A 12,601-nucleotide genomic window follows, 5' to 3' on the forward strand; every position below is an offset into this window, starting at 1 on the left:
CTCACTTTGTTCCGCCGTCCAACTGAAACACCTCACAATAAGGTATTTATAGATAGGCATGCAACACGCAAACTCTGCGGTGTACAGTGTGTACCGCCGAATCATACGATCGGTGTGTAGATGAGGAAGAAGGAAGAACGAAAAGCTTTAAACATATTCGTGCATGAACGTCGACACCGACTCTTCCGCAGCAAAGCGTTTGCACTTTCCTGTTCATTGCGAGCATATATTGTAGATCTAGTGGGCTACAACTACTAGAGACTAGCATGCATCACTCTTGTTTGTGAAACGGATGAAGAGCTAACTGCATTTGTTCTGAAACATGAGCGTTTAGTATCAAACAATTTCCGTACGTAACACACAAAGTCGTTTGCAACCGACACAGCGAAGACTCCTTTCTATTTATATTTTCGTTTGCGATGGTAAAAACTGTTTTTCAAATATTTGTTTGTGTTTCCTACAAGCTCAATTTTGTAGTCTTGTTTCAAGATCAGACAAGACAAGTTAGTAGTCTTCAAGAAATAATTAATTGTTTCGTCTTTGTCCAATGATTAATTAAAACTAAATATTTTTACGTTATCGTAATAGAGTCACGACAATCGTACGGTAGTATACTACCTGGTTGCGGTTAGCTGCGCATGTCCGTGCATGTTTGCGTTTGTTTTACGCAAGTAAGACGAGAATTCGCTAAAATTTAATTTTTCGTGCTCGTCAACCTTTCAATGCAGCAATGTTAAGTGCACTGTAGAGCCGTAAATGTTCAGGAAAGTAATTTTACAGAACATATACGCTGTGCAGTATCGTATTGGGTAGTACTAGTAATGACTTTTGAATTATCACACCCTGGCATTGGATACTGCATGAAAAGTAAATACTATATATATATATATATATATATATATATATATATATATATATATATATAGTTACTAGAATAAATGTGAGAAGATACTCACAATTATTGTATGTTTTGCTACAATGACGCTGCAAGTAGCGCGCTGTAATGCAGTTGTAGTGAAATAAGCCTCTAAGTGTAATGTAATAAGCTTGTATGCAGTTGTAGTAATAGTTGACAGACGCGTTCCCACGATTTCATCAGGCCGAAGGTTCCAAATTGCTGTCACTAAAGCGAAATAGATATATCAATATAATACGTTAAAAGTTGATATTAACAAAAATTGTTACTTGTCCTAAACTTATTAGTAAAAATGTCAATTACATGTAAATTTTAATTTAATTTAAATAGGCCAACCACAAGTGTGAAACCCTATGAACCTATCTATACACACGTGACAGCTAGCGCACGCGGTGTAGCAATTAATCTAGCGCGGAGGAAGACTGGGCACGAGTCTAAGACTGGTCCACATAGTTAGAGCCGTTTTCGCTTATCTAAGCCTAAGACCGCAAAGAAACGTCTTGCGACAGATATATATATATATATATATATATATATATATATATATATACATACATACATACATACTTACATATATATAGACATACATACTTCCCTCTTGCACTCTACAGTTCTGACTGGCAAGTCACAAGAAATTCGTAAAATGGTTTTACCATTCGCCTCGTTGAGCTTTTGGCGACGATAATCAGAAAGCATTCCTGGATGATTTGACCCCTCCCCTACAGTCCACCATACCCATGCAATACCTAGGTACGAGCGTTGGCGTATTGCACACACCAACTTCGTCAGACTTTTAGAGTCAAGAGCATGTTCAATGAAGTCAGGTCTCTTAAAAATACTGATCTATCTATTATATCAAGCTCTGATACACACACACACACACACACACACACACACACACACACACACACACACACACACACACACACACACACACACACACACACACACACACACACACACACACACACACACACACACACACACACACACACACACACACACATATATATATATATATATATATATATACTTCACCTTGGAGGCAAATTCAAATGCGTCGAAAGATGAATGAATGGGTGGGTGAGCAAATGCATGGACAGGAGAGTGCAAGTAGGTGGGCACACTTAGACAGATAGATCATGCACTGTATGGTAAAACTATATACGTTCTTATCTTCTCTTGGTCTTCCTGCATGTAAAAATTTTTTCTCTACTTAAAATTGCTCTATCTTGGCTCCATGGATGTGACAGTGATATTTCTTCATCTACTACGACTGGTATATTATAGAAATTCTGTCCCTTTTCTGCATGCATTAAACAAATTGAGTATTAAACAGGGGCGTCGGAACCGATCGGTTTGGTCCGTCTCGGGACGGACCAATATTCAGAAAGTCAACTTTCGCCAGCTTCATAGTGGCACAAACTTCCGGTTCAAGGTATAGGTGATTAAATAAATTTGGCAATAAATTATTTATCAATTTTTATTCATTTGTCCCTTTCTTGACAAGAAGGACATGAAAAATTAAACTCAATAAAAGACAAACAATCTTGCCTCGATGTACAGACAATCTAGGCCCACGTGATAGTCGATTTCAAGTTGGAATGGGCGAAGCAGTCTACAGAGCCACGGTTGAAGAATACTGTCGACTTCAGTACTATGAATGCCTTGATCTCGCAATTTCTGGCATTAGGTATCGCTTTAGGCAGCCGGGTTATGCCACATCAGCGCCGTATCCAGGAATTTTGAAAGAGGGGTTCACCGTTAGCAGTTATTTATAGCATTACTAATTTTCTCTTTTGTAATGAAATTATATGAAATTATTGAACCACGCCTATTGGAAAAGAGGGGTCTCAACCCCTGAACCCCCTCTGGATCCAGCCCTGCACATACAGTAACCTCGAAAGTCTTCTTATCACTGCTCCCAACAAGGGCGATTAATAGGTGCTTATTTTCAGCAAGTAACCTCATTTTAAAGGATGATATCAATCCGGTACAACTTGATGCACAGTTGCAGAATCTTGGCGCTTGGTTTTTAACAGATAGGCCACGTCGGGTGTCATTGCAAGATTGCCTCCAGTACCTGAGAAGCCTTTCGGATGCCCAAAGATCATTCTTTAGTGAAGTGTACTCCCTAGCTCGCCATATTCTAGTAATGTCTTCAACCAATGCCACCAGTGAGAGTAGCTTTTCTGCTATGAGACGGCTCAAGACATACTTAAGGAGCACCATGAAGCAGCCTAGGCTAAATCATGTTATGCTGTTGCATATGCAAAAAGAGAGACTTGATCGTTCAGACTTAGATATCATTGGCAACGAGTTTGTGAGTGGCAGCGAACACCGCCTCCGCATCTTTGGTAATTTTAAGACCGAGTAAGAGGTTATGCATGTGAAAGTGAGTTATACATGTGACGATTTTGCTTTTAGTCGATAATGGAATTAGTCTACAAGTATGGTCACGCCTATCTAGCGCGCGTTAGGACGGACCAATGTGATTTTGCTTCCGACGCCTCTGTTAAATGCAGGTAATTTTTTTAATTTACTACTAATACGTACATTGGTGCAGTACACTCAAACATTTGCTTCAACCATTCAAAATAGTGTTGTGGCCCCAAGCAGGTCCACCTCCATACATCCAGGCTAGAGATAGTATTATAGTTATACAAATCATTGATCTTCGTCTACGCGTATTAGTTAATTAAATTAAAGAACGAAAACAATCACACGATTCTTCCAGGAACTTGAATAGGTTGGTATCAGGAACGTCTAACGGTCTTCATCTAAATCAAATGCTCACTCGCATTACTGACTGGCTACGTATACGTACTAGCACTAGAAAAGTACTATACAGCAGATGGAGCCTCGTAGTGATCCCGATTGTACTTTCTATAACCTTCTTCCTATATGACGCAATCGATAATTGGGAGTTTCCGCCGAGGAAACGCTAATTATTCTCTGCGGACACGCTAATTATTCCCGATGCATTCAATAAAGCGAGTAACACACTGCACGAAACCCAGTCAGTCTTGTTCAACAGCAGACGCCTAGGATATGGCAATAGACGCCTCCGAAGTCGATGGTCGCATGTGGTTCACATCGACAACATTCTGCCCACACGTTGCAGAAGGACTGCATCCGTCTGCCAAGCGAGCACGTGTAGAGCAGCCTCCTAGTGTCTACCAGCTGAAACGCCTGCGAGCACAGCGACACGACGGACGAGTTCCAGAGAGTCTTTGCGGCTACACACTCGAGGGAAGGAAACTGAAACTCACAACAGACGTGAAACATCGAATCAGGGTAAAACGAATTCAGCTGCATCTCCGATTGCTACACGAGACGATCAAACCGACATACAAGTCAATGACCCCGTTCAGGCTGAGTGTCTCGGAATGCAGTGATCATGATCATGACTACTACGCTGTCCACCTCGATCTCGGTCTCGTCTACAAGGTGCTGCATCAAATCGACAGCTCTGTCCTCTACAGCTTCCTCTACAGCTTCCACACGCCGCTGCCGTTGTTGGTATTTCCCCAGTCGGTACGAACAGGATACCACGCGTCATAAGCACGTGCTTGTTTAGGGGAAACCCCAGTTAATTATCGTTTCCGTTTCAGGGTACAAATGCGGTCGATTGTCCGGATGACGACGTTGATTCATCCGACTCAGAATTTAACGAATCAGGCGATGACGATGAAGTAGATTGCTCGTTAATTTTACAGCAACTTGGTGGGAATTTTGCAAAAGATGGAATCACACTCGTCACGTGTCGAGGTGTGTCTGCTCCCAACTCCGAGCCCTACAAAATGTCGGTCGACGAATACGGCGAAATCAACTGCTCTGGCGTTGAGTCCAGTTTCCTACCAACACAATTCGAGATTCTCGCCGACACGCAGAACGTCAGTATTCCTGGTCATGTCGTTTGTATACGCTCTCGAGGCTTCGGTCCGGAAGAAAAATTCTATGTGGCTCTGACGGGCAGTGGAAGGAAAATGAGATTTACAATAGAGGTGAGGCTTTCCATTTCTAATAAATTGCATGAAACAATTAGTTGTGGGCGTGGCTAGAGTGCAAATTACTGTGTCTAATTAACGTGCTCATCGAATATTCGTTTATTGCAGAATGCTGGAAGTGGCATGAAAAATCATTCGATTCCTAAAGATGAAAAGTTTTACTTTACTGTGAGCGACCATTCCGGAGGGTATCGTTTCCAAGCGGTAACCGGTGATCAGCGATACCTCGCATTTGAGTCGGCACCAAGAGGAGGAGTTCAAGTGACTGTTACGGACAAAAACGCAAAGAGCAAACTGTTAAGCACAGTCTTTGATCTAATTAAATGGTAATTGGATCGATGAGGGTATGTAGCGATTAAGTGCTTTTTTAAAAGCGTCTGTTGACAGATTTCATAGATCCTGGTCGTTTGCTGATTAACTAAGCTTCTTAATTAAATTGCCGTGAAATTAAACATTGAATAAAAGAGAATTGCTTTGCTACTCATACTAGTGATCTAGATTAGCTTGAAATGAAAGCGGTTCCGTGTTCTCAAAGCTTTCATTGCACGTGTTGCTTTACTTGTGAGATGTGATGACAATCTCTTGTTCCTTGTTGATCGCTTGAGACGTCTGTTTGTCTGTAACATCTTCACCGATTGTGCTAGACATACCTTTCCAATTTTCTGCAACAAAAATTGCATTTGGTCACACAATGGTTACACACAATGGTAAATAGTTAGTTGCTTACTAGAACTTGCGTTTTCCACTTCATGTTTGCAATAGCTGTAACCACCTTTAATAAATCAAAAATTAGATTAGTACAATATTGTCTTCCTGCGTGCATGTACAGGCGTGTTCTTTCCGCGTGCTATTTTAACTAGTTGCATCGTCCCGCTTTAGAAAACACTACTGAGAGATTGTAGATGGTGAGCTCCTGTTTGAGATGTGACTATTTGACCTCCTGTTGAGACCAAGGTGGTCTCTAGTGGTCATAGTGGCATACTTTGGTGTTAGTATAGCCACTCCCCAGACTTCTGGAAAACTCTAATTCTGAACTAGTAGCTATAAGCTTTGGCGTATAATTTGCTCACAACAACCTCGCCAGACTTCTAAAATCAAGAGCATGTTCAATAAAGTCAGGTCTCTTAAAAATATTGATCTATCTACTTATTGTATAAAGCTCAGACATATATATATATATATATATATATATATATATACATATACATATACTTCACATTGAAGGCAAATTCAAATGCGTGGAAAGATGAATGAATGGGTGGGCGAGCAGATGCATGGGCAGGGGAGGGCAAGTAGGTGGGCACACTTACACAGATAGATCATGCACTGTATGGTAAAACTATATACCTTCTTCTCTTCTCTTGGTCTTTTGCGTGTCCATTTTCTCTACATAGAATTGCTCTTTTCAACTATATCTTGGCTCCATGAATGTGTCACTGATATTTCTTCATCTGCTACGACTGGTATATTATAGAAATTCTGTCCCGTTTCTGCATGCGTCAAACAAACTAAGTATTAACAATTTTTAAATTTACTACTAATACGTACATTGGTGCAGCACACTCAAAACATTCGCTCCAACTATTCAAAGTAGTGCTGTGGCCCCAGCAGGTCCACCTCCAAAATAATATTATTTGCAGGCTAGAAGTAGTATTATAGTCAAACAAATCATTGATCTTGCGGTCGGTCTACGCGTTAGAAAAAAAACAATCACACGATTCTTCCAGGAACTTGGTAAGTAGATCTCTAGACTCGAACTCTAGTATCATCTTGTTCCTGTAACGAGTGTCTATGGGTCAGGAAAGTCTTCATCTAACTCAAACGCTCATTCGCATTACTGACTGGCTACGTACTAGCACTAGAAGAGTACTATACAATATATGCATGGTGCCTCGTATTGATTTCCGGATTGTACTTTCTCTATGTATCTATAACCTTCTTCCTGTATGACGCAATCGATAATTGGGAGTTTCCGCCAAGGAATCGCTAATTATCCTCTGCGGACACGCTAATTATTCCCGATGCATCCAATAAAGCAAGTGACACACTGCACGAAACTCAGTCAGTCTTGTTCAACAGCAGACGTGTAGGATATGGCAATAGACGCCTCCGAAGTCGATGGTCGGATGTGGTTCACCTCGACAAAATTTTGCCCACACGTTGCAGAAGGACTGCATCCGTCTGCCAAGCGAGCACGTGTATACACAGAGCAGCTTCCTAGTGTCTACCAGCTGAAACACCTGCGAGCACAGCGACACGACGGACGAGTTCCAAAGAGTCTTTGCGGCTACACACTCGAGGGAAGGAAACTGAAACTCACAACAGATGTGAAACATCGAATCAGAGTAAAGCGCATTCAGCTGCATCTCCGATCGCTACATGAGACGATCAAACCGACATACAAGTCAATGACCCCGTTCAGGCTGAGTGTCTCGGAATGCAGTGATCATGATCATGACTACTACGCTCTCCACCTCGATCTCGGTCTCGTCTACAAGGTGCTGCATCAAACCGACAGCTCTGTCCTCTACAGCCTTCTTTACAGCTTCCACACGCCGCTGCCGTTGTTGGTATTTCCCCAGTCGGTACGAACAGGATACCACATGTCATAAGCACGTGCTTGTCTAGGGGAAACCCCAGTTAATTATCGTTTCCGTTTCAGGGTACAAATGCGGTCGATTGTCCGGATGACGACGTTGATTCATCCGACTCAGAATTTAACGAATCAGGCGACGACGATGAAGTAGATTGCTCGTTAATTTTACAGCAACTTGGTGGGAATTTTGCAAAAGATGGAATCACACTCGTCACGTGTCGAGGTGTGTCTGCTCCCAACTCCGAGCCCTACAAAATGTCGGTCGACGAATACGGCGAAATCAACTGCTCTGGCGTTGAGTCCAGTTACCTACCAACACAATTCGAGATTCTCGCCGACAAGCAGAACGTCAGTATTCCTGGTCATGTCGTTTGTATACGCTCTCGAGGCTTCGGTCCGGAAGAAAAATTCTATGTGGCTCTGACGGGCAGTGGAAGGAAAATGAGATTTACAATAGAGGTGAGGCTTTCCATTTCTAATAAGTTGCATGAAACAATTAGTTGTGGGCGTGGCTAGAGTGCAAATGACTATGCCTAATTAAATTAACGTGCTCATCGAATATTCGTTTATTGCAGAATGCTGGAAGTGGCATGAAAAATCATTCGATTCCTAAAGATGAAAAGTTTTACTTTACTGTGAGCGACCATTCCGGAGGGTATCGTTTCCAAGCGGTAACCGGTGATCAGCGATACCTCGCATTTGAGTCGGCACCAAGAGGAGGAGTTCAAGTGACTGTTACGGACAAAAACGCAAAGAGCAAACTGTTAAGCACAGTCTTTGATCTAATTAAATGGTAGTTGGATCGATGAGAGTATGTAGCGATTAATTAAATGGTTTTTTTAAAGCGTCTGTTGACAGATTTCATAGATCCTAGTCGTTTGCTGATTAACTAAGCTTTAATTGAATTGCCGTGAAACAAAAGAGAATTGCTTTGCTACTCATATTAGTGATCAGCTTGAAATGAATGTCGCAGCGGTTCGTGTTCTCAAAGCTGCAATTGCACCCGTTGCTTTACGTGTGAGATGTGATGACAATCTCTTGTTCCTTGTTGATCGCTTGAGACGTCTGTTTGTCTGTAATATCTTCACTGATTGTGTTAAACATACCTTTCCAATTTTCTGCAACAAAAATTTCATTTGTTCAAAGAATGCTCACACGACGGTAAATAGTTAGTTGCTTACTAGAACTTGCGTTTTCCACTTCATTTTTGCAATAGCTGTAACCACCTTAATAAATCAAAAATTAGATTAGTACAGTGCTGTCTTCCTGTGTGCATGTAAGGCGTATGTTCTTTCCGCATGCTGGGCGACAGCGTATTTAAGTACATTCGTGTGTTTCTATATAACTAGTTTCATAGTCCCGTGTTATGTGTGTGTGCGTGCGTGTCTGTCTGTCTGTCTGTCTGTCTGTCTGTCTGTCTATCTGTCTGTCTGTCTGTCTGTCTGTCTGTCTGTCTGTCTGTGTAGCCGGTGCAGCTCAGTGGTGTAGTCAAGTATAACTTTTGGAGGACTCAAATTGACATTAATAGATAGTCTTATCAATATGAATAATAAAGTTAGTATCAAATTGCATACAAAACGTTAATTTATTAAATTTGCCCTGAATTTTTATATTTAAACATGATCTTCTCCACAAACTCTAGATTTGTAGGGTACATGTACCGTGTATATATATCGTAGGCGAGCCAAAACCGGTCAGCCTAACACACGAAAAATGGCGGTGCAGTAAATAAATGTCACGTTATTCAATCCAGTCCTACTTTACAGTAGTCGATATAGACGGGTAAAGTGGCCGACGCTAGCTCTAGGAAAGGTCCGGCCCCTTCTGGCCTCATGGCATCCTTAGAAGGAAGCTACGTTATTGGAGGGTGTTTGCGTGTAAATAGCATGCTACTGTACTCGTGGACCGAGAATAGGTATGTAGGCATGTGCGCGCTCAGCTGGGTGAGTAGAACTTTACGCGTTACGTGCGCGTATGCATGCATGCGTTGGCGGTTTCCTTTTGTGAGGGTGGAAGAACCGGTGCCGAGATAAGATAGATGCATGCGTTGCTCGCCCATGCAGGCCCCGGTGCGTGCTGTTCGAGTCGAATGACATCATGTAGAGTACGAATCAGTGTCCTGTCGACTGTCGTTGACATGCACCTAGTGCTGTAATAGCAAAAACGTATAGGATGGACTAACGATAAAGTGCGACATGCTAGCTAGCGTACCCTAGTATACATGTACTTACATTTTCCAACGACCCTCACGCAAATACGAGAAGCGTAGGTTTGCCCATGAGCATTTCTGGCAATACACATGTACACTCCACACTTGCTCTTCCTAGCAGCACCGAGACGAAGCGAGAAATGTGGCATGGCAACACCGCATCGAGCAACGCTAGGAAATGGCCTTCCTACACGATACCAGGTAACATGAATTGAAGGAGAACCGCACACCCCGCACTGAAGAGTGATATTCTTGCTGTAAGGCGGCACGATAATAGCGTACCGAAGTGAACCAAACACGCCAACGAGCGGATGAAGTTCAGACGAACAGCGTGCGTGAGGTGGAACTGCAACGATACCATGTGACTTTCTCACTGATTCTTACACGCGTCACAACGTGAACGTTTCTTACTTCTCTTTTTGTTTGTTGCCTTTGACAGTGATATTTCACACGATGGTCCCTCTCCGTAGCAGTCGACAACCGTGTCTGAAAAGAATGAATAAGGAAAACGTTTGGTTAGCTAAAAATGCATGAAAGCTTGCGATCACGGCCACTCACTCTGCTCGGTTGTTAGCATTGCAAGTGACGAACTGATATTCGAGCCAATCGAGCACGAATCTGTGACAAACGAAATACATTTGCAAGCTCTAGACTTTCATACATGATAATCATTTTTTATTACTAAGCGTTGAGAGTTTCCTTTCATTTTCGGGTGCGTTCGCGGACCGTCGTGTCTCTGTCTCTTGCTCTTCTAACGGTAGAGCTGTCGTCAAACTATGATAGTGACTACCGACTAGCAAAATCAGGAAAAGATATGACGGCATGGCTGCTCCGGATGAAGTGACCGAATGAAGCCGATTTGAGATTTCTCTAGATATATAGAGATGTACAAACGGAAGTTAGGCAATACGAACCCAAAATCACGGGATTTGCGTTGTGACATGAGTCACCCTCGGAACGTTATGTCACACCTACTAACCTTTACTTTCTGCTGACTCATCCTAATTAATTAATGTTTATCTGCTGTCTATAACATTTGACCTTTATCACATATTCGTAATAATGTGATCCATATTTCGCCTTGGTACTGCTAAGAAAATTTATAGTTTATTGTTCTACTAACACTACAAATATCATTATATAATTATACTAAAATTGCAAACGCAATAACGCGATTAATTAATAAATTAGGGTGTGACCAATTTCAGTCTCACGTTGTTCCGCCGTGCCACTGAAGCACCTCACAATAAGGTATATATATATATATATATATATATATATATATATATATATATATATATATATATATATATATATATATATAAATAGACATGCAAAACGCAAACTCTGCGGTGTACACATTTGTACGTACCGCAGATTTGGTCCGCCGGACATTTGACGCAAGCGAATTTGGTCCTACCCAGACCACACTCGCGTCGCGGCTCTAGTCTCCTTCTGCGGATTTGGTCCGCCTACGTAAATTTGTTCTAGAACTCTATTACATATTCTACGCCGTACATTTACGTCTCGAGAGCGTCTCCTACTGCATAACAACACATCTTTGGACCTAAAAAGGGGGTTATGACATTCATCTCGGCGGCTGCGAAAGCCGCTTTTGTCACATCAAACGGGTAATCAGATTCTAGCACCTCCTTTGTGCGACATGCATCTGCCTTGGCGTTTGTATGGGCTTCCTGATAACTGCGACAGCAAAAGAAACGCCTGCGTGATCAAATGCAAGCAAATCGTAGGTGAGTTTCATGCAGGAAGCGTACGTACATACATAAACATTGCAGTTTGACTTCGAAGAAACAGGAACAATAACGTAGACTTCATTAGACATCTAGATAGGGGTACTAGATCCAGCCGCGAGTTGTTGCCGCATGCGGACGTACCAAATCCGCTAGCCTGGAGAACTTTGTACGCGCGAGGGGGAGGGGACCAAATCCGCTGCTACACAGGATCGTGCGATCGGTGTGTAGGTGGGCAAGAAGAAAGAACGAAAAGCATGAACCACACGTCTCTTTCGAAGCAAAGAGTTTAGATTGCACTTTCCTGTTTCATAGTTTAGACCTAGTAGGCTACAGTGACTGGAGACTAGCATTGTTTGTGAAACGGATGTATACATAGAGCTAACTGCATTTGTTCTGAAACATGCTCGTTCAATTTCAAACAATTTCCGCATGTGCATATGTAACACACGAACTCGTTTGAAACCGACACAGAAAGGTCACGCTATTTTGCCACCTAAAGGTTATTTCCTATATTTTGTTTGCGATGGTAAACTGTTTTGCGAATATTTTGTTTGTGTTTTCTACAAGCTCAATTTTGTAGCCTTGTTTCAAGACCAGACAAGGCGAGTTGGTAGTCTTCAGCAAATAATTAATTAGTTCGTCTTTGTTCAATGATTAATTAAAACAAAATATTTTCACGTTATCGTAATAGTCGCGGTTAGCTGTGCATGGCCGTGCATGTTAGCGCTTGTTTTACGCAAATAAGACGAGTAATCGCTAAAAATTTTGATTTTTTGTGCTCCTCAACCTTTGTACGCAGCAATGTGCCGTGCACTGTAGAGAACTGTGACGACGTAAATGTTTAGAAAAGCAATTTTACAGAACGTATGTTAGTACCGTATTGGGTAGTACTCGTAATGACTTTTGAGATACCCTAGCATTGGATGCTGCATGCATATATGGTTACTAGAATTAATGTGAGGAGATACTCAACAATTATTGTATGTTTCGTTACAATGACGCAATGCAAGCTTACAAATTGGAAGTAGTGCGCTGTATGCAGTTGTAGCAAACTTGACAGACGCGTTCCCATGCAAGATTTCATCGAGCCGAAGATTCCAAATTGATGTCAATAAA

General features: G+C 41.9%; 3 protein-coding genes and 1 long non-coding RNA gene across 4 annotated transcripts; 2 read left to right on the forward strand and 2 right to left on the reverse strand.

Moving 5' to 3' along the window:
* Positions 1-3,936: 3,936 nt before the first annotated feature.
* LOC134196517 (uncharacterized) lies at positions 3,937-5,458 on the forward strand. The gene is made up of 3 exons (XM_062665661.1): positions 3,937-4,453; positions 4,531-4,923; positions 5,035-5,458. Exons 1-3 carry the CDS (start codon positions 3,968-3,970, stop codon positions 5,254-5,256), a joined length of 1,101 nt encoding a protein of 366 aa, XP_062521645.1. The 5' UTR covers positions 3,937-3,967; the 3' UTR covers positions 5,257-5,458.
* On the reverse strand, positions 5,447-6,413 carry LOC134196519 (uncharacterized). The gene is made up of 3 exons (XR_009972535.1): positions 6,274-6,413; positions 5,654-5,698; positions 5,447-5,588 (listed from the first exon to the last, which is right to left on the reverse strand). It is a non-coding gene; the product is annotated as an uncharacterized LOC134196519 (long non-coding RNA).
* A 485-nt stretch (positions 6,414-6,898) lies between these two features.
* Positions 6,899-8,457, forward strand: LOC134196516 (uncharacterized). The gene is made up of 3 exons (XM_062665660.1): positions 6,899-7,511; positions 7,589-7,981; positions 8,098-8,457. The coding sequence occupies exons 1-3, from the start codon at positions 7,020-7,022 to the stop codon at positions 8,317-8,319; spliced, it is 1,107 nt and encodes a 368-aa protein (XP_062521644.1). The 5' UTR covers positions 6,899-7,019; the 3' UTR covers positions 8,320-8,457.
* Positions 8,320-10,560, reverse strand: LOC134196518 (uncharacterized). Its single transcript, XM_062665662.1, has 6 exons — positions 10,414-10,560; positions 10,290-10,349; positions 10,143-10,217; positions 9,754-10,077; positions 8,704-8,748; positions 8,320-8,640 (listed from the first exon to the last, which is right to left on the reverse strand). Exons 1-6 carry the CDS (start codon positions 10,553-10,555, stop codon positions 8,534-8,536), a joined length of 753 nt encoding a protein of 250 aa, XP_062521646.1. The 5' UTR covers positions 10,556-10,560; the 3' UTR covers positions 8,320-8,533.
* Positions 10,561-12,601: the final 2,041 nt, after the last annotated feature.

The sequence above is a fragment of the Corticium candelabrum genome, chromosome 21 (genome assembly GCF_963422355.1).
Source record: "Corticium candelabrum chromosome 21, ooCorCand1.1, whole genome shotgun sequence".
Lineage (NCBI taxonomy): Eukaryota > Metazoa > Porifera > Homoscleromorpha > Homosclerophorida > Plakinidae > Corticium > Corticium candelabrum.